The 20,440-nt window shown below is 36.2% G+C and overlaps 1 protein-coding gene across 2 annotated transcripts in view; it reads left to right on the top strand.

Annotated features, from left to right (window-relative positions):
• The window catches only part of RSF1 (remodeling and spacing factor 1), a 169,909-nt gene that overhangs the window by 105,722 nt on the left and 43,747 nt on the right, over positions 1-20,440 (top strand). For both annotated transcript variants that reach the window (XM_022593906.3, XM_022593903.3), the window contains exon 5: positions 11,808-11,962. In XM_022593906.3, the coding sequence (XP_022449614.1) occupies positions 11,808-11,962 (155 nt within the window). The remainder of the gene's footprint in view (positions 1-11,807; positions 11,963-20,440) is intronic.

Genomic DNA, 20,440 nt, shown 5'->3' with positions numbered 1-20,440 from the left:
AGGAAGAAAAAAGGGCAAATTTGCCAGGCAACTTTCCCCAAAAATGCAGTAATATTTGGGATCATTAATAAAACATTAGGTTTTTGACTCTGATTTCAGGTAATTAAAGCCAAATTCTAAACACCTGATTGTCACACTAATGTTCCTTTATTTCATTAAACTAATAGATTTCTATCACATGCCTACTTGTGTAACTGGCTCTGTGTTGAGCAATGGGGAATATGGTAGTGAATAGTACAGCTCTGACATCTCTAGATGAGCTTCATGCACCTTTGGAATCCTTTATATTTTAAGTAGTAGCTCTTAGTTGTAATTAATGTGTGTATTTTCCGGGGAAGTACCATTGTTTCGATAGATTCTCAATGTGTCCTGTGACACGACGGTATTTCAGTTAGCTTTAACTTGACATACTAGTACTATTTTGGACAAATGTAGTGAACCGTTTTATCCATATAGGTCTCTCATTTTTGTGAAGGCTTTGTGAAGGGAGGGCTTCCCTGGTGGCGCAGTGGTTGGGAGTCCGCCTGCCGATGCAGGGGACGTGGGTTCATGCCCCGGTCCGGGAGGATCCCGCATGCCGTGGATCGGCTGGGCCCGTGGGCCATGGCCTCTGGGCCTGCGCGTCCGGGGCCTGTGCTCCGCAACGGGAGAGGCCGCGGCAGTGGGGTGCCCGCGTACCGCAAAAAAAAAAAGAAATGAAAAAGAGGACATCACTGTATATCCCATGGACATTAAAAGGATAATAAAGGAATGCTGATGCTGTGAATAACTGGATTCCCACAGATCTGATAACCTAGATGAAATGGACCAATTAATTGAAAAGGACAATGTGCTAAATCTCACAACAGAAGAATAGGTAATATGCACAAGTCTCTATTAAAGAAATTGGATCAGTAATTAACCTTCTAAAATGGAACACCAGGCTCAGATGGGTTCAGTAGTGAATTCTACCAAACATTTATGGAAGAAATTATACCGATTTTCTTCAGTCTTTTTCAGAAGATAGAAGGAGAGAGAATAATTCCTAACTAATTATGTGAGGCCAGCATTACCTTAATACGCAAACCAGACAAAGATATTATAAAAAAAGAAAGTTATAGACTAGTATCTCTCATGAACATAAAGACAAAAATTTTCAAAAACTATTAGCAAATTAAAACCAGCAATGCATAAAAAGTATAATACACCATGACCAAGTGGGATTTATCCCGGGTATACAAGGCTGGTTCAATATTTGAAAACCAGTTTTCACACATCACCAGGTTAAAGAAGAAAATACCACATGATCATGTCAATACATACATAAAAATCATTTGATAAAATTCAACACCCTTTCATGATTAAAACTCTCAGTAAAGTGGGAAGATATGGAAACTTCCTTGATTAAAAAATATATATATTGGGAATTCCCTGGCGTTCCAGTGGTTAGGACTCTGCAGTTCCACTGCTGGGGCCCCGGGTTCCATCCCTGGATGGGGAACTAACATCCCGCGAGCCATGTGACACGGCCAAAAAAACCCCAAAAAACAAACAAACTGATTTGCTATGGAGGCAGAGAATAAATCCTAATCAGAATTGGAGGATTTCCAGTACTTGGCTTTCAACAAAAGTTAAGGGGCATCTAATAGATTTGTTAGCTGAATATTTAATTTAAAATTATTTTTAAAAACTACAAAAACCTACACATAACATCTATTTAATGAGGAGAAACTTGAAGTTTTTCCCACTAAGATCAGGAACAAGGCAAGGGTATCTGCTCTCTTCATTCCTTTGCAGCATCATACTGGACGTTCTAATTAATGCAGTAAGATAAGAAAAGGAAATAAGAGATACAGAGATTGAGAAGGGAGAAATAAAACTGTCGTTTTTTGCCAATGACATCATTTTCTATGTAGAAAATCTGAAAGAATCAACCAAAAAATCTCCTGGAACTAATTCGTGATTATAGCAGTGTTGCAGGATAAAATGTTAATATACAAATGTCAATCACTTTCTTATATACCATCAGTGAATGTGTAGAATCTGAATTTAAAAACATAGTGCCTTTACATTAGCTCCCCTAAAACTGAAATACCTAGGTATAAATCTAACGAAATATGAAAAAGTGTATACGAGGAAAACAAAATTCTAATCAAAGAAATCAAAGAAGAATCAATAAATGGAGAGCTATTCCATGTTCAGGGACAAGAACACTTAATATTGTCAAGATGTTACTTCTTCCCAACTTAATCTGTAGATTTCACCGCAATCCCAATCAAAATCCCAGCAACTTATTTGTGGATATCAGCAAACTGACTCTAAAACTTATAGACAAAAGACCTAGAATACACAGTGTTGTAGAAGAACAAATTTGAAGTACTGACAGTACCTGAGTCCATGACTTAGTATAAAACTATCATAATGAAGAGAGTGTGGTATTGGCAAGAGAATAGACAAGTAGATCAGTGGGACAGAATAAAGAGCACTGAAATAGACACACATAAATATAGTTAACTTACATTTGACAAAGGAGCAAAGGCAATACAGTGGAGAAAAGATAGTCTTTACAAATGGTGCTGGCACAACTGGACATTCACATGCAAAAAATTGAATCTATACACAGAGCTTTACAACGTTTACAAAAATTAACTCAAAATGAATCACAGACCAACATGTAAAATGCAAAACTATAAAACTCCAAGAAGGTAACATAGAAGACAATCTAGATTACCTCAGGTTTGATGATAACTTTTTTGATGCAATACCAAAGATGCAATCCATGAAAGAAAGAATTGATATTCTGGACTTCATTAAAATTAAAAAATTTCTGCTCTGTGAAAGACAGTGTCAACATAATGCAAATATAAGCCACAGAATGGCAGAAAATAATTTACAAAAGACATATCTGATAGAGGACTGTTATTCAAAATATACAAAAAACTCTTCAAGTCCAACAGTAAGAAAACAAACAACCTGATTTACAATGGGCCAAAGACCTTATCAGACAGATGGCAAATCATCACAGGAAAAGATGCACCATGTCCTGTTTCATCAGGGAAATGTAAATTAAGACAACAGTGAGGTATTACTAGACACCTATTACAGTGGCCAGAATCAAGAACACTGATAACACCAAATGCTGGTGAGAATATGGAGCAATAGGAACTTTGATTCATCGCTGATGGGAGTGCAAAATGGCACAGCCACTTTGGAAGACAGTTTGCTGGCTTCTTACAAAATTAAACATTACCATATGATCCAGCAATCACCTTCCTCGGTATTTGCCCAAAGAAGTTGAAGACTTACGTCTGTACAAAAACCTGCACATGAATGTTTGTAGCAGCTTTACTCATAACTTGGCAAAACTTGAGAGCAACTAAGAATATCCTTCAGTAGGTAAATGGATAAACTGAGGTGCATCCAGATGATGGTATATTGTCTAAAACAAAACAAATGAGCTGTCAAGCCATGAACAGACACGGAGGTTAAATCATATTAATAAAAGAAAGAAGGCAGTCTGAAATTATCTGTATGATTTCAACTATATGACGTTCTGGAAGACATAAAACTATGGAGAAAGTAAAAAGAACAGTGGTTGTCAGGGTTTAGAGAGGAATGTCAGGTTGTCAGGTTGTCAGGGTTTAGAGAGGAATGAGGGATGAATCGGTGAAGCACAGAGAATTTTCAGAGCAGTAAAACTACTCTGCCTGATACTATTGTAATGATGGATGAGTGTTGGTATGTCCAGACCCGTAGAATGTACCACACTAAGGGTAACCGTAACGTGAACTATGGACTCTGGGTGGTAGTTATGTGTCAGGATAGATTCATCAGTTGTAACAAACATAATCTTAAGAATGGAGGAAGCTGTGCATTGGCATGGAATACATGTGAAATCTCTGTACCTTCTCAATTTTGCTTAGACCCTAAAACTGCTCTTAAAAAATTAAGTTCTTGGGCTTCCCTGGTGGCACAGTGGTTGAGAGTCCGCCTGCTGATGCAGGGGACACGGGTTCGTGCCCCGGTCCGGGAAGATCCCACATGCCGCGGAGCGGCTGGGCCCGTGAGCCATGGCTGCTGAGACTGCATGTCCGGAGCCTGTGCTCCACAACGGGAGAGGCCACAACAGTGAGAGGCCCGCGTACTGCAAAAAAAAAAAAAAAAAAAAATTAAGTTCTTAAGTTTTTTTAAATTTAATGCTATAACATCATAGTTTTAAAACTTCTGCAATTTCCATTCCTATGTGTGTAAAATTTATAATATAAATATATATGAGATGGATAGATAGGAAGTGGTTAACTGAAATATAATTGTATTTTAAGTTTGAACAATTAGATTTAGTAAGTTACTTACAAAATAGTAAAAATTGTTAAGTTTCATTGAACCAACATTGCCAACATTGGCAATGAAATTGCCAACATTTGAACATTTTAACCTATCAAACCGGCAGTTATGTATGGCGTAACCAAGTATTATGTTTCAAAAACAAAAATGTAAAAAACAAAAATGTTTGAGCTCTAGCCAGTGTCCCACTCATTTCAACTAATGTTCAAAACAAAATTGCCGTGAAAAAATAGTATTTGTTATAGTTATTTCATCACTACTTTAGTCCTCAATGAAAGAGGATAAAGTACAGAAAAATATTTTCTATGTCTGACGAAATAACATGCTATAAGTGATATTATGCTAGGGGATATGTCAAGCAATTTTCTTTAGGAATGTAAAAGATGAGCAAAATATATGAATACCATGACGTGGTAGTTATTGGTTATTAATGATCAGAGAATTTTAGCACATCTTAGACCAGACTTCATTAGGCGATTCTTCAAAATCAGAAAGCGACTGCTGAAAGTGCTTTTATACTAGGTCTGCTAAGAAAGATAAAGTTTTATGCAGACTGTTGAACAGTTTCTTTGTAAAGAATATATACATATGGCCCATATTCACATGAAATAGTGTTTGATATCATTATTCATCAGAGAATTCCCAATTTAAGCCATAATGAGATACTACTTTACGTCCACTGGAATAACTAAAATGAAAATGACTTACAGTACCAAATGTTAGCAAGTATGTGGACCAACTGGAGCTCTTAAACACCTTGCTGGTGGGAATGTAAAATGGTATAACCACTTACACTTCGGCCATTTGTTCGAATGTTAAACTGTTACCCTATTACTCAGTGATTTCACTCTTAGGTATTTATCTTAGAGAAATGAAACCAAATGTTTACAAAAAACCTTGTATAATAATGTTCATAGCATCTTTGTTCATAATGGTCCCCATATATGGATTATTACTAGGCAATAAAAAGAAATGACCTATAATGCATGCAACTCTGTGGATTTGTCTCAAAGGCATTATCATATGTGAGAAGCCAAAAAGTACATACTGTTTTATTCCATTTAAGTTCTGGAATTAACTGATCTATGGTTACAGTGTTCAAAACTGTAATTCATTTTTGCTTTTGGTGGAGGAGAGGGATTGAGTAGGAGGACAGGGCAGGGGGGACTTTTCTGGGGTGATGTGTAATATTCCTTATCTTGATAGATGTGTGGATTACACAGATGTATGCATGTGTCAAAACTGATTAACTGAACACCTAAGGTCTGTTCATTTCAATGGATGTCAATTATACCTCAATAAAAATATTTTAAGTATTGACAGTGGTTTGACAATCATTTTCAAAGAGCTGATTTCTAAATAGTATACCGAGTTTTCATGAACCCATAATTAGAAAATCTGTCAAGACATGCTGCTAATATATAGCACAGTGATTGAAAAGATGGTCTCTGAAGTCAGACTGTCTATAATTCAGTTCTGCCTTTAATATGTACTAACTGTGACCATAAGCAAATTACTGTACCTTTCTGCATGTTCTCACTTTCCTAGTCTTATAAAATGGGGGTAATAATAGTACCTATTTAATCAGATTATATTGGAATTATATGAATTAATTCATGTAATGCTTCTGGAGTAATTCCTGGAGCATAGTGATCACTCACTAATGTTAACTTCTTTGATATCACTCATTAATACCTTTCTTCAGTTTCTTGGCCCCCTTAAGGAATACTGTCATACTCAGTTATCCTCCTTTTTGTCTACTCAGTAATTTGGACTTGCATGAAAAAGATGGAAAATTATTGGTAAACCTTGGAATCATATATTACAGGTGTTTGCTAAAGACTTGCTGTATAATTAACTGTCCTGTACTCTGGAGGTACAAAGACATGATGCCATTCCTAAGCTCTGCATATTGTGGGAGATACAGGGAAATAGTAAATGGTAATATAGTGTCATAAATGTGATCTGTGATGGAGATCACTCCAGTGTGCTATGGAGGAACCAGATACCTAACCCATACTTGGCAGAAGATGATACCTATGCTTGGCTGTGTTTTTGTTTTGTCTTTTTTTTTTGCGGTACGCGGCCTCTCACTGTTGTGGCCTGTCCCGTTGCGGAGCACAGGCTCCGGACACGCAGGCTCAGCGGACATGGCTCACGGGCCCAGCCGCTCTGCGGCATGTGGGATCCTCCCGGACCGGGGCACGAACCCGCGTCCCCTGCATCAGCAGGCGGACTCTCAACCACTGCGCCACCAGGGAAGCCCTTTTGTTTTGTTTTGTTTTTTAATTGAATTGGGCTGTCAGGTCAATTGCTTCTGAACGGTTTATCCCTACCACTAATTCTAACTCTGAACATCCCTTAGACTAAGAAAAATCATATTCCACATTATTTGATAGGAATATATAATTATATATTCCAATCATATATATATATATTATACAATTAGGATGATATGTTCTACTTCACTCAAGTCTAGATTAACTTTAGGTACAGATAGTTAAGAATCCATTAAGTCAACATCAGTCAATCTGCCCATAACTTGAGCTTCCAGCCTTTCCACTTCAATATGTTTCTCCCATCACAGTTAAGAACATCCATGTTTACTTGGATCCAAAACTTGGGAGGCACATCATTAACTTTTCTTTTTCTCTCACTTCCCATCCATTCTTGCAGCAAATCCAGTCAGCTCTCTATGCAAAATGGATCCAGTGTTTAAATGTTCCTCATTCCTTTCATAACTACATTCTTGTCCAAGTCACTATCACTTTTAAAAAATACAATTTAGTGATTTTTAGTATATTCTCAAAGTTGTGAAGCTATCACCACTATCTAACTCCAGGGCATTTTCCTCACCCCACAAAGAAACCCCATACCCTGTGCATTAGCATTTACTCACCATTTTCCCTTTCCCCAGCCCATGGCAGCTGCCAGTCTACTTTCTGTTTCCCTAAGTTGCCTTTCTAGACACTGTATATACATAGAATCATACAATATGTGGCCTTCGTGTCTGGCTTCTTTCAGATAGCATAATATTTTCAAGGTTCATCTATGTAGTAAGAATCGGTACTCCATTCCTTTTTATGGCTAAATAATATTCCCCCTTGTATGGATATACCACGTTTATCCATTCCGTGTTTGTCTTTGAAATAATGATTGGAGTTAGTCTGAAATGCACTTTGGGCTGAAGAGAACAGAAATGTAAACACCTGAGATCATAAGAGAACATGGCATTTTGGAGGAATATATCTGATTTAATATGCTTCAGTGAAGAAATGTTTTAAAGAAAAGAAAGCAATGGAGAGAGGGAGGGCAAAACAACTGAACTGTTGTTAGAATCCACAGTCTATTTTAAAAGGTCCTGTAGGGACCTCCCTGGTGGCACAGTGGTTAAGACTCCGTGCTCCCAATGCAGGGGGCCCGGGTTCAATCCCTGGTCTGGGAATTAGACCCCACATGCATGCCGCAACTAAGAGTCCACATGCCACAACTAAGGAGCCTGACTGCTGCAACTAAGACCCGACACAACCAAATAAATAAATATTTTTTTTTAACCCCACAAATTTATTTAAAAAAATAAAAGGTCCTGTAGAGGACCAGATGGCTTCACAGGAGAATTCTACAAACCCCCCCCCCTTTTTTTTTTTTTGGTTTTAATTAATTTTTTTTATTGGAGTATAGTTGATTTACAGTGTTGTGTTAATTTCTGCTGTACAGCAAAGTGAGTCAGTTATGAATTTTACCAAACCTTTAGAGAAGTGTTAACACCTATCCTTCTGAAACTATTCCAAAACGTTGCAGAGGAAGGAACACTTCCACACTCATTCTATGAGGCCAGCATCACGCTGATATGAAAACCAGACAAAGATATCATAAAAATAGAAAATTACAGGCCAATATCACTGATGAACAAAGATGCAAAAATCCTCAACCAAATACTAGCAAACCGAATCCAGTAATACATTAAAAGGGGACTTCTCTGGCCCAGTGGTTAAGACTGCACATTTACACTGCTGGGGGTGCAGGTTCGATCCCTGGTCAGGGAACTAGTAAGATTTCATATGCCATGTGGCGCAGCCAAAAAAAAAAAAAACTCAGAACGTTAAAAGGATCATACACTGTGATCAAATGGGATTGATCTCAGGGATGCAAGGATTTCTCAATATCTGCAAATCAGCGTGATACACCACGTTAACAAATTGAAGAATGAAAACCATATAATCATCTCAATAGATGCAGAAAGCTTTTGATAAAATTCAACGTCCACTTATGATAAAAACACTCCAGAAAGTGGGCATAGAAGGAACGTACCTCAACATCATAAAGGCTGTATATGACAAACGCACAGCTAACATCATACTCTATGGTGAAAAGCTATAAGTATTTCCTCTAAGATCGGGAACAAGACAAAGATCCCCACTCTCACCACTTTTATTCAACATAATTTTGGAATTCCTAGCCACAGCAATCAGAGAAGAAAAAGAAATTAAAAAATACAAGTTGGAAAGGAGGAAACTGCCTTAAACTGCCACTGTTTGCAGATGACATGGTGCTGTACATAGAAAATCCTAAAGACGCTACCAGAAAACTACTGGAGTTCAGCAGTGAATTTGGAAAAGTTGCAGGAAACAAAATTTACATACATGAATCTGTTGTGGTTTACATATATTTATATACACATACACATATACGCACAATGGAATACTAAGTCTTGAAAGAAATTTTGCCATTTGCAGTAACATGGATGAACTTGGAGGGCATTATGCTAAGTGAAATAAGTCAGACAGAGAAATACAAATACTTTATGATATCACTAACATGTGGAATCTAAAAAATACAACAAACTAGTGAATAAAACAAAATATAGGCAGACTCACAGATATAGAGAACAAACTAGTGTTTACCAGTGGGAGGGGGAGGTACAGACTGTTGTGTGTAAGATAGACTCAAGAATGTATTGTACAACATGGGGAGTATAGCCAATATTTTGTAATAACTGTAAATGGAAAGTAACCTTTAAAAATCGTACTAAAAATAAAAGGTCCTGTAAGAAATTTGGATATAATTTTAATATATATTTATTAAAATACTCTCTAGTTCTAATTTAGGGTTTTTTAAAAATTACTTAGCATACTAAATCTAATTGTAAGATCGAAACAGGAGAAATCCAGATGGGTAGTTTTCTGTTTTCATATAATGGCTATTTTAGGTTTGCATTTTAATACTGTAGCCAGGCTAGAAGCCTTTAGGGGAGTTCTTAATTAATTTTTCTGCTAAATTTTTTTGTTGCTTAGAGTAGTGGAAGTAATTGACGTGGATTTTCTAGCAATATTGGCACTCTTGTAATGTTCAGCTTTTAAAAATAGGTATAGTGAAATACTTCAATATTTTTTTCAGTTCCCAGCATGACCTCAAAAAATAACAAATGGGTTGAGGTCATGCAGTTCCCAGCATGACCTCAAAAAATAACAAATAGAATTCTCAGTGAAATATCATAGTAAAAGCATTAAGTGGATAGAGGCTTAGGTTAGAGTCAGGTTGGTCTACTGAAATTCAGAGATAGAAACTTAGCCAAAAATAAATTTATTTAACATATCTAGGTTTTAATTTTCCTTTTTTGTGAAGTGGATGTAGTACCAGACATGATCTTGAAAGTGCATCTAATCTGACCTTCTACTATTAGGTAATTAAAATCCTAAAACTATTCATTTTATTGTATATGCTAATGTGATAGTTATATATAAACATGTATTCATTTCCATGCACAATATTTTTAATACGTATAAACCTGTGCTCATTGTCATACACAATGACAAAATGGTTGTCATTTTAATTTCTGAAAGATGTCAGTCGCTGGCAATTGTATTACTTTCTTTGGAAGCCAATTTAATAATACTTGAGAGAATCTAGTCTTTTATACATAAGGAAACTCGGGGCTAATGAAGATATATGACCTGTCCAGGGGTACATCGCCATTTAGTTTAGGAACAGGGATTCTATTCATTCATTAAACATTTTTTTAGAGCCTACTTCATAAGGCAGCTAGCACAGAGGTGGAAACAGAGGATAGAGGACATATGTGGCATGACAGATAAGAAAACAAGTAGTTTCATCTTAATACTAACTACATAGAATTAGAGGTGCATGCACAGTGCTTTGATGACACAGATGGGAAGATCATGGTGCTGTTTAATTAACTTAGTAGCAGATCTAGAACTAAGTTTCTCAACTCTTAGTCCAGGGTTTCCTTTTTATTTTCACTGTTACACCCTGTTTATCTGAGCAGGAAAATATTTAAATTAGTTTTCTTGTTTGTAAGTGGCATTAAAATTGACCATACTACACCTGCGGATTTGGTAGAAAAAACATAATTTGTAGATTGGTATCTTATTTATTTGGGATTTTCTTGTAATTTTTATTCAAAATGAATTCCCTTCCTGTAGTTGTAAACTCTAATTGACAAAGCAGCATCCATAACTTAAAATTTTGGGTTTTTGAACTGTGTTAGTAGACTTCCTTAGCAGTTTCAAATATTATTCTCTCTGTAGGTGGAAAAGAGTTCTTATTCCCATATGAATCAAAAACTTGAATCATTTAGTTTAAAAAAAATTCTTCTTCAAGCAAGTTTTCCATTGATTTTGTACTCCCTAGACATTGCATAGTATTTAAAAAAAATTATCCAACTTAGCTTTTTGTTTAATTTTTGTTCCTATTGTTCTTTTTAACCAAAGAGATTTGCATTGCCATTCAAATCAATAGAATAGTCTTAAGATTCCTCTTTGGGGAAGAGTTTATTTTAATATGTATTCATTCCTAATAGTTAATTTTAAAATTTAAGGTTAATTAGGGTTAGCTGTACTAGTGTTTTTTTTTTTGTTTTGTTTTGTGGTATGCGGGCCTCTCACTGTTGTGGCCTCTCCCGTTGCGGAACACTGGCTCCGGATGCGCAGGCTCAGCGGCCATGGCTCACGGGCCTAGCTGCTCCGCGGCGTGTGGGATCTTCCCGGACCGGGGCACGAACCCGTGTCCCCTGCATCGGCAGGTGGACTCTGAACCACTGTGCCACCAGGGAAGCCGTGTACTAGTGTTTTTTGATGTTCTTAATATGTTTTTCTTTTTTCAATTTTAATTTCTAATAGATATATTCTGAAATCTCTTTAGAACAGAAGAAAGATTTTTAAAATTTTATTGAAGTATAGTTGATTTGCAGTGTTGTGTTAATTTCTGCTGTACAGCAAGGTGACTCCGTTATACATATTCTTTTTCATATTCTTTTCCATTATGGTTTATCACAGGATATTAAATATAGTCCCGTGTGCTATACAGTAGGACCTTGTTGTTTATCCATCTTATATATACTAGTTTGCATCTGCTAACCCCAGGCTCCCAATTCTCCGACCCTCCCCCCCAACCCCTGGCAACACAGGTCTTAGAAAACAAGAAAGATTTTTATGCTGTCTTTTTTTTTTTTTCCACTTTTTTAGAAATCGAAACGAGTTGGCTGAGACCCTTGCACTCCTGAAAGCACAAATTGATCCTGTACTATTGAAAAACTCTAGCCAACAGGACAACTCTTCCCGGGAAAGTCCCAGCTTAGAGGATGAGGAGACTAAAAAGGAGGAAGAAACACCTAAACAAGGTTTTTTTTGTGTGTTTTGTTTTGCTTTGTTTTGTAATTTCTTCTCTTTTCTACTCCTCTTCCCAGCTATATAAATTGAAATTCCCTCAATTTGAAAATTTTTAACCCTTCCTGTAAAAGGAGGTACATTTTCCTTTTATTTAATGAAAAAAAAAAAAGAAGCAGCGGCAAAAAACCATTGAGGACTTTGGTCTTTTATATTGAACATTTTAAAAATTTAAATTAAAAATGTTCATGTCATCAAAACATAATATCTGTTACTAATTTAAGAGTACAAGGTATTAGTGAACTTTTTAAAAATTATTGTGGTAAAATATACATAACAAAATTTTATCATTTTAACCATTTTTAAGTGTACAGTTCTATGGCATTAAGTTCATTTGTGTTGTGCAATTGTCACCACCATTCATCTCCAGACTTACCTTCCCCGACTGAAACTGTGTACTCATTAAACGCTAATTCCCCTTTCCTCCTCCCCTCAGCCCCAGGCATCCATCATTCTACTTTCTTTCTCTATGAATTTGATTAACTCTAGGAACCTTATTTCAGAGAAATCATGGCAGTATTTGTCCATTTGTGACTGTCTCATTTTCATTGAGCTTAATGTCTTCAGTGTTCATCCATATTGTCCAAGTATCAGAATTTTTCCTTTTTAAGGCTAATATTCCATTGTGTGTATCTACCACATTTTATGTATTCATCTGTCACTGGATGCTTGGGTTTCTTCTACCGTTTTTCTGTTGAGAATAATGCTGCTATGAAAGTAGATATCTGCTTTCACTTCTTTTGGGTATATACCTGAAGTAGAATTACTGGATCTGATGGTAGTTCTGTTTTTAATTTTTTGAGGCTCTGCTATACCATTTTCTACAGCCACTGCACCATTTTACATTCCTACCAATAATGCATAAGGGTTCCAATTTTTTCACAAGGTACACATCACTTGTCACTTTCTTTTCTTTTCTTTGTTTTAAAATAATAGCCATTCTAATGGATGTGAAGTGGTATCTGTGGTGTTTTTTTTGCGGTACGCGGGCCTCTCACTGCTGTGGCCTCTCTCGTTGCGGAGCACAGGCTCCGGACATGCAGGGTCAGCGGCCATGGCTCACAGGCCCAGCCACTCCGCGGCATGTGGGATCTTCCCAGACCAGGGCACAAACCCATATCCCCTGCATCGGCAGGCGGACTCTCAACCACTGCATCACCAGGGAAGCCCTATCTGTGGTTTTGATTTGCCGTTTCATAATGACTATAATGATGTTGAACACCTTTTCATGTACTTAGCCATTTGTATATCTTCTCTGGAAAAATATCTATTCAAGTTCTTTGCCAATTCTTTAATTGTTTGTGTGTGTGTGGTGTGGATTGGTTTTCTTTGTTTTGTTTTGGGTTGCCCTTAGCAAATCCTTAAGTCTCCAAGAATTATAATTATTAAACTTGATTTCCTGATTGAGTTTCCTAATATGCTTAACTGAGCAGATCAAATCGTAACCTCTTCAGAAGGACAGAACCAAATCCTAACTTTTCTAGAAGCAGAGAAACCAACTGAAATTTTGTCTAACATCATTTTAGTTAATACTTTTTGTTGATAACATACCTTTTAATGACAGGGGAGAGAATTTGCTCTCCTTATTATGCTTTCTTCCTCTACTGTTAGTTTTCCTTTACTATTTTGATTAGAATCTGAAAGCAATATGTTTTTACCTTATTTGCTGCTTTGAGGGAATTAACCATAGTCATCCCCTAGCTTCAAGCACTGTATAAAAACAAGTAATTATGCCTTTTAATGTAGGCTATAATGTTCGTACATATTAAGCATTGCTTTTAGCAAAAATCCTGTTTACTGTCCTCCTTTGACCAGTGTTTATATGATTTCAAATATCTTTGGTGGTCTTACTCATAAGCCGTATTTCTGATTTGAAAAATTCTTTTCTATATCTTAAAATTCAGTTTGTAGCCTACATCAGTAAAACTTAATTTTAAAGTACTCTAAACCCACTATTGAATTTTAAGATGTTTAAATTGAAGTATAATTGACATATAACATTATTATTCATTTCAGGGGTACAACATAATGATTTGACATTGTATGCCTTGTGAAATGATCACCACAATAAATTTAGTAATTATCTGTCTCCATACAAAGTTACAAAAAACTTTTTCTTGTGATGAGAACCATTAAGATTTACTTTCTTAGCAATTTTCAAGTTTACTATATAATGTTATTGAATTTTCCAGATTTTTTTAGTAGTATCCCTAAGGATTAGTTCTGAGTTTAGACTTAATCTTCATTTGGTCATTCATTACTGTGTTTGCTTCTTCTCCAATGTATTTAAATCAAGACCAAAGAAGTCAAGGCAATAGAAATTTAAGAGGCAATTATTCCTATTAAGTGAACTTAAATTTTACACTGATTTTGAAGGGGGGGGGGTCATTGTATAGTTTAAATTAGAAAGAAAAACAAACTATTTCCTCAATAAAGTAAAGCTCTTTCTTGTATCTAATTCTAAAATTTCACTGTTGGGGGCCTTATGTTGGGGGGAATTTCAACAATAACACCAACTAACATTTATTGGGCCTGTCCTGCTTTTTTGCAGCCTACCAAATGCTTCATGTGCATTTTTATTTAATCCTCTTAATAAAAGGATTAGCAGCTCTTTGAGGTACTACTATTATTATTTCAGTTTTACAGATGAAGGAATTTGGAAGGTTATAAGCTTGCCCAAGTCATATAGATAATGTGTCAGAGTCTAGATTTGAACTCTGATTCTTGTAAAGCCTATGCCCTTAACTAGAGTGATCTAGAACTGTACTTCTCAAATTTTAATATGCATGATGTTTACCTAGTGATTTACCTGATTCACCATTTTTCAGAGGCCAAGTTGATGCTGCTGGTCAGAGGACCACAGTTTGAGTATCAAGGTTATAAATAGGCAGTCTTCTCCTAACCTTGAAAACAAATATGGTCATCCCTTGGTCTCTCTGGGGATTGCTCCCAGAACCTCTGCCGATACCAAAATCCAAGAAGGCTCAAGTCCCTTATATAAAATAGAATAGTATTTGCATACCACCTATGCACATGCTCCCGTGTACTTCATTTAAATCATCCATAGATTACTTATAATACCTAATACAATGTAAATGCTATGTGAATAGTTGCCTGTGTATGGCAAATTCAAATTTCGCTTTTTGGGACTTTCTGGATTTTTTTTTCTGAATATTTTCTATCTGAGGATGCAGAGGGCCAACTGGACAACAAAGGCTTTCATACAGCTGTTTCTGAAAATATTTCTCAGTGAATGCTGACGTTCTGACTCTCAGTACAATTAAAAGAAAGTCTGTAGGGCAGGACATCTCTTGGAAAAGCAAAGGAGGGGAGGAGCAAGACATTTAGTTCTCTGGTCTTTTTCTTTCTCTTAGATAGTGTCTCTTCTGTTTCTCTTATTCTAACAGCAAAATAATTCTTATTCATTCGACAGATACTTATTGTGCACCTACTATGTGCCAGGCATGATTTTAGGCATGGGAATTTAGTAAACGAGGCAGACTAAAATCCTTGCTTTTGTGAAGCTTACGTTGTAGTGGATAAAATAGCTGACACGTATATCATCACAATGTGCTAACACTGTTCTCAGTGCCTTACTTTTTTTTTTTTCTCAATCCAGATTTAGTTTGTCAGTAAGATGTTATTGATAACATGAGCTCTGTGGCCTAGTGATTGAGTTGACATTCCAGTTTTTGGTTTATAAGAGGAGCAGAACTTAACCAACAGTCAAGTTCTCAGGAGAAGGAGAAAAGCTTTTCTTAGCCCATGGAACATAGATGGCCTAGTCATGGTGTGATGCTAAGAAGCTTTGGTGGGGGGAGGGATTAAAACTTTTAATATCATTCAGGGAAGGATCTTTACCATATCAATTAATATTTCCCAAAGACTCCAATTTATTGGGTTGGTGATATAATGGAAACATTTTTGATATTGCAATTTATGAGTTGATTTATTCATTTTTTGTGAAATTGGTTCAATAGGAAATGTAGCAGTTAAGGGATAATCTGGTGCACTTTCCTTACATTTGGTATCTAGAAATGGATGTTATGGCCTGCATTCCAAAATAGGTTTTCTGAATTCAGTCTTTTTTTTTTTTAATTAATTAATTTATTTTTGGCTGCATTGGGTCTTCCTTGTTGTGCGTGAGCTTGCTTTAGTTGTGGCAAGCTGGGGCTACTCTTTGTTGCAGTGCACGGGCTTCTCATTGTGGTGGCTTGTCTTGTTACGGAGCACGGGCTCTAGGCGCGTGGCCTCAGTTGCTCCGCAGCATGTGGGATCTTCCCGGACCAGGGCTCAAACCTGTGTCCCCTGCATTGGCAGGCAGATCCTTAACCACTGTGCCACCAGGGAAGCCCTGAATTCAGTCTTAAGGAGAATAATTAATATTGTTTACTTTGCCTTCCTGAAGTAATATTGACAGAGTGGAGAGAATAGCTACAGGATAAATTACTGTAAACCAAACTAGTAAAACAAAGTTTACTAGTACAGTACTGAAAACTTAATGATGACCTTCAGTTACAAAAATTATGTGAATATCCTGCATGTAGATGCCCTATATATACAAAACCATTCTTTAAAATTCTATCAATTTGAAAATGCCTGATAGAATTTTATTTTTTTAATAAATTTGTTTATATATCACAACACTTTTTTTTTTTTCAAGATGTTGGGGGTAGGAGTTTATTAATTAATTTATTTATTTTTGCTGTGTTGGGTCTTTGTTTCTGTGCGAGGGCTTTCTCTAGTTGTGGCAAGCAGGGGCCACCCTTCATCACGGTGAGCAGGCCTCTCACTATCGCGGCCTCTCTTGTTGCGGAGCACAGGCTCTAGAGCACAGGCTCTAGAGCGCAGGCTCAGTAGTTGTGGCTCACGGGCCCAGTTGCTCCGCGGCATGTGGGATCCTCCCAGACCAGGGCTCAAACCTGTGTCCCCTGCATTAGCAGGCAGATTCTCAACCACTGCGCCACCAGCGAAGCCCCGCCTGATAGAATTTTAAAGAATAGTTTTGTATACAGGGTATCTATGTTCAGGATATTCATACAAATTTTTGTAATTGAATACCATCATTATTTAGTTTTTAGTATTATACTAGCTCTTCATTCCACTCTATGAAGGAAGGAAGGGAGAGAAGGGAAGAAGAAGAAAAGAAAAAGAAACGTTTCATGATTAGAGAAACTGTTGAAGTTTTCTTTTCTGATTGACTTTGTTGTGCCTAGAATCAGAAGGTGATAATTTAAGTTATCGTTCATAATTTTTGGAAAATGTCAGTGGCATGGTTTTTGACTCTCTACAGATTCCCCTATAAAAGGAACATATTGATGGCAAAAATAAAAAACTATAAACAGTATGTGAAATTAAGATCTTAAAGGGACTCAGGTACTCTAGGCCTTATGACTTCTCAAACTTCTCCAGCCAAAGCTCCCTTCCAGGACTAAACTCCACACAGAGCTTTGTGCAATCTGCTGGGAATAGGATCTAAATTAAGTACAATAAGGACAATGGAAACAAGCAAAAAAGAAGGTGCAAATAAAAGTATGAGAGAAGGCTAGAGGTCGGTGACCTCATAAAATAAATCACTTTAATTTTTAATATAAAAATGCAGAGCTCTATAGCTGTGAAATTAGAAAAACTGTCTACTTGCCATAAAAATGAGCAACTAAAAAATTAAAAAAGATCCAGGTCAAATCCCACAGAATTATAATAACAAAAGAGAATAAGAAGTAGAATAACATCACTGCAGAGAATGAAAGCTTACCCAAAAGACATTCTTACTAAACATAAGAAAACTTAATAGGTGGTAGAGTTATGATTTTTCAAAAATCTATGAATAACATCTCAGTCAACAAACACAAGAATTAGTGCCCTTAATAAATAGCAGATGGACAGGTGTGTGTTTTTTTAAAAAGTTAAAAACAAAAACAAATGAATAAAGAGATAAAGATTCGAGAGAAAGAGATAAGGATTTGAAGATACGTAATGAAAATCCAACAGAGGCCCATAAAATAGAAAACCAAAGCAAGGGAACAGGCAAAAATGCTAAAGACTATGCTTAACAAAACTTCTTGAAATTAAAAAAGGATATGAGACTACATATTTAAAAGACACTGTGTACCTTGGAAAATCAACCCAGAACAACCAACATCAAGACATATTCTAGTAAAATTATTGGGCTTTGAAGAAAGTACTTTGGCAATCCTGACAAAAAGACCAGGTAACTTATAGGGGAAAGAATATAAGACTGCCATCACTATATTTGAAAGCAATGACTTATGCCAGAAGAAAATGCCATAACATATTTAAGGGGGAAAAATGTGAACCAGAGATTTTATGTCTAGCCAAACTGACTTTTACATAGAGGCTGCAGGTAAAGTGCTATCGAAGACCTAATTTCCCATGAGTCTTTTTATAGGGATCTTCTAGTGAATGAGCTTCAGATAGCCAAAAGGACTAACAAAACCTCAATGGTGGGTGATATAGAAATAAATATAAATGTATTCATTTGTACGGTTTAATATACATACATGTATTTCTTACCTCTGTTCATGAGAGGAATCTAAGAACAATGATACCCCAGTAGCAATAAGCACCGTTAGCTTCTAGATTTTTATTTCAAAATATTGTTTTCCATTAAAAGGAACTAGTGCCCCTTAAAGACAAGATTGATTCAGGAGATGGGCAGGGAAAATACAGGATAAGCCTAGAATATCTTAGAATGACAGAAATTAAGGACATATTCAAAAAATAATTTAGGCATCTCAGTAGTACACGGTGCCAACTGGAAGGAGCTCTCAGTGGTGAGAGCAGAACCGTTTTAGCAACAAATTTATATGATGATAGATTTTAAATCTTAGAATAAAAGAAATATCTATAAGTTCCTACTTATATAAGTACCTAATTGAATAAATAAATAAATGGAGGTGAAGGGACAGGTCTTCCCTGCAGGTGAATGTCAATTAATTCCTTTTGCACTGCAGGGACTACATTTCCCTGCAGTGTAGAAGGAATGAGAATAATACAAATTTACCATTAGGGAAATACTGCAGTAGTAATTGTTGCAGGCAAGATCTCTAACAGACACTAAAATTAGTGGGTGCAAATTTGTGGAGAAACAGGATATTAGCATAATCTCAAAGTATCTCTCCAAGACATTTACTTTCCAGTGGTTAACTTTCCAGTGGAATGAGCAGCCAACACCACCATAACTGAATGGTCAAGGTATGTACATCATCATGTAGCCTCTGATATAATGCACAACATTTCTTTTGTGAAATTTTCATCAAAAATGTATATCAACCTAATCTTGAGAAAACATCAAACAAGACCAAATTGAGAGGTATTCTCCAAAATAACTGTCAAGGTCAGAAAAGACAAGGAAAAAATGAGGAATGGCCACAGATTGGAGGAGACTAAGGAAACACAAGAACAAAATGAGACATGGATCCTCAAACGGAAAGGATCTGGTGAGGGGTTGGGGGAAAAGGCAAAATTTAAATAAAATCCATTTATGTTTAATAGTATTTTACTAATGTTAATTTCCTGGTTTTGATAATTGTGCTGTGAGTATGTAAGTTGTTAACTTAGGGGAAACAGGGTGATGATGTACTTGAACTATTTTTGTAACGCATCTATATGTCTAAAATTATTTCAAAATAAAGATTTAAAAAAGAATGTTGGGTGAGCATTAACTTGGTAGTTACATGTAACTAAATCTAAATGACAGATATAGAGAACATGTAGTCTTTAATGGCTGTGTGTTTTCACAGTGGAGCTATAGTAAGACAAAACAAATGGAGAAAGAATGGGAAGAGTACATGCAAAAACTTGTGAACCTTTCATTAAATCACTTTGGTGATGGTGGTGTCATTGTTATTCTGAAAACGTGCATAATATGAGGAAAAAGTAACTGATATTCTAATTATATCATCTGTGGTGTCCTTGAAAACCAAGATTCTCAGTGTGGGAAAAAGAAATAAGATGTAAGACAGAAAAGTTAAGGAAAACAACTATCATTATGAACTCATGGGTTAATTTTATTATTTTCTAGCTCTGTCCACTGAAAAGACTTAAAAACAATGGCCAACCCAGTAGCCGTGAGCATCCTTTAGCACCCAGATCGTGGTCTTGAAATACAGTTTCCCATTAAAGTAAACCAAGGCGTCTTGGAAAAGTGGCTGATTCCAGTTCTGGGGCATAATGAGCCAAGAAACATCCTGTCATTCCAAGTAGTGTGGACTGTATCAAAGTCATTTCAGAAAGACTCAAGAGCCAACTTAAAAAGGTTTCCATTGTCTAAGATGGGACAATTTAAGCATCACAAGGATAATAACTGTAGTGGATTAAAACACATTGAATATGTCTTAAATCCATGACTTCATCATAATACTAATAGAAAAACTGGTTACCTTTGGAGGATGCCAGTGGAGACCAAATTA

Source organism: Delphinapterus leucas, chromosome 7 (assembly GCF_059928025.1).
Source record: "Delphinapterus leucas isolate spDelLeu-1000000601 "Yukka" chromosome 7, BTC_Dleu_Yukka2, whole genome shotgun sequence".
Lineage (NCBI taxonomy): Eukaryota > Metazoa > Chordata > Mammalia > Artiodactyla > Monodontidae > Delphinapterus > Delphinapterus leucas.
The sequence above is the reverse complement of the archived record's forward strand: the minus strand, read 5'-3'. Positions and strand labels throughout refer to the sequence as shown.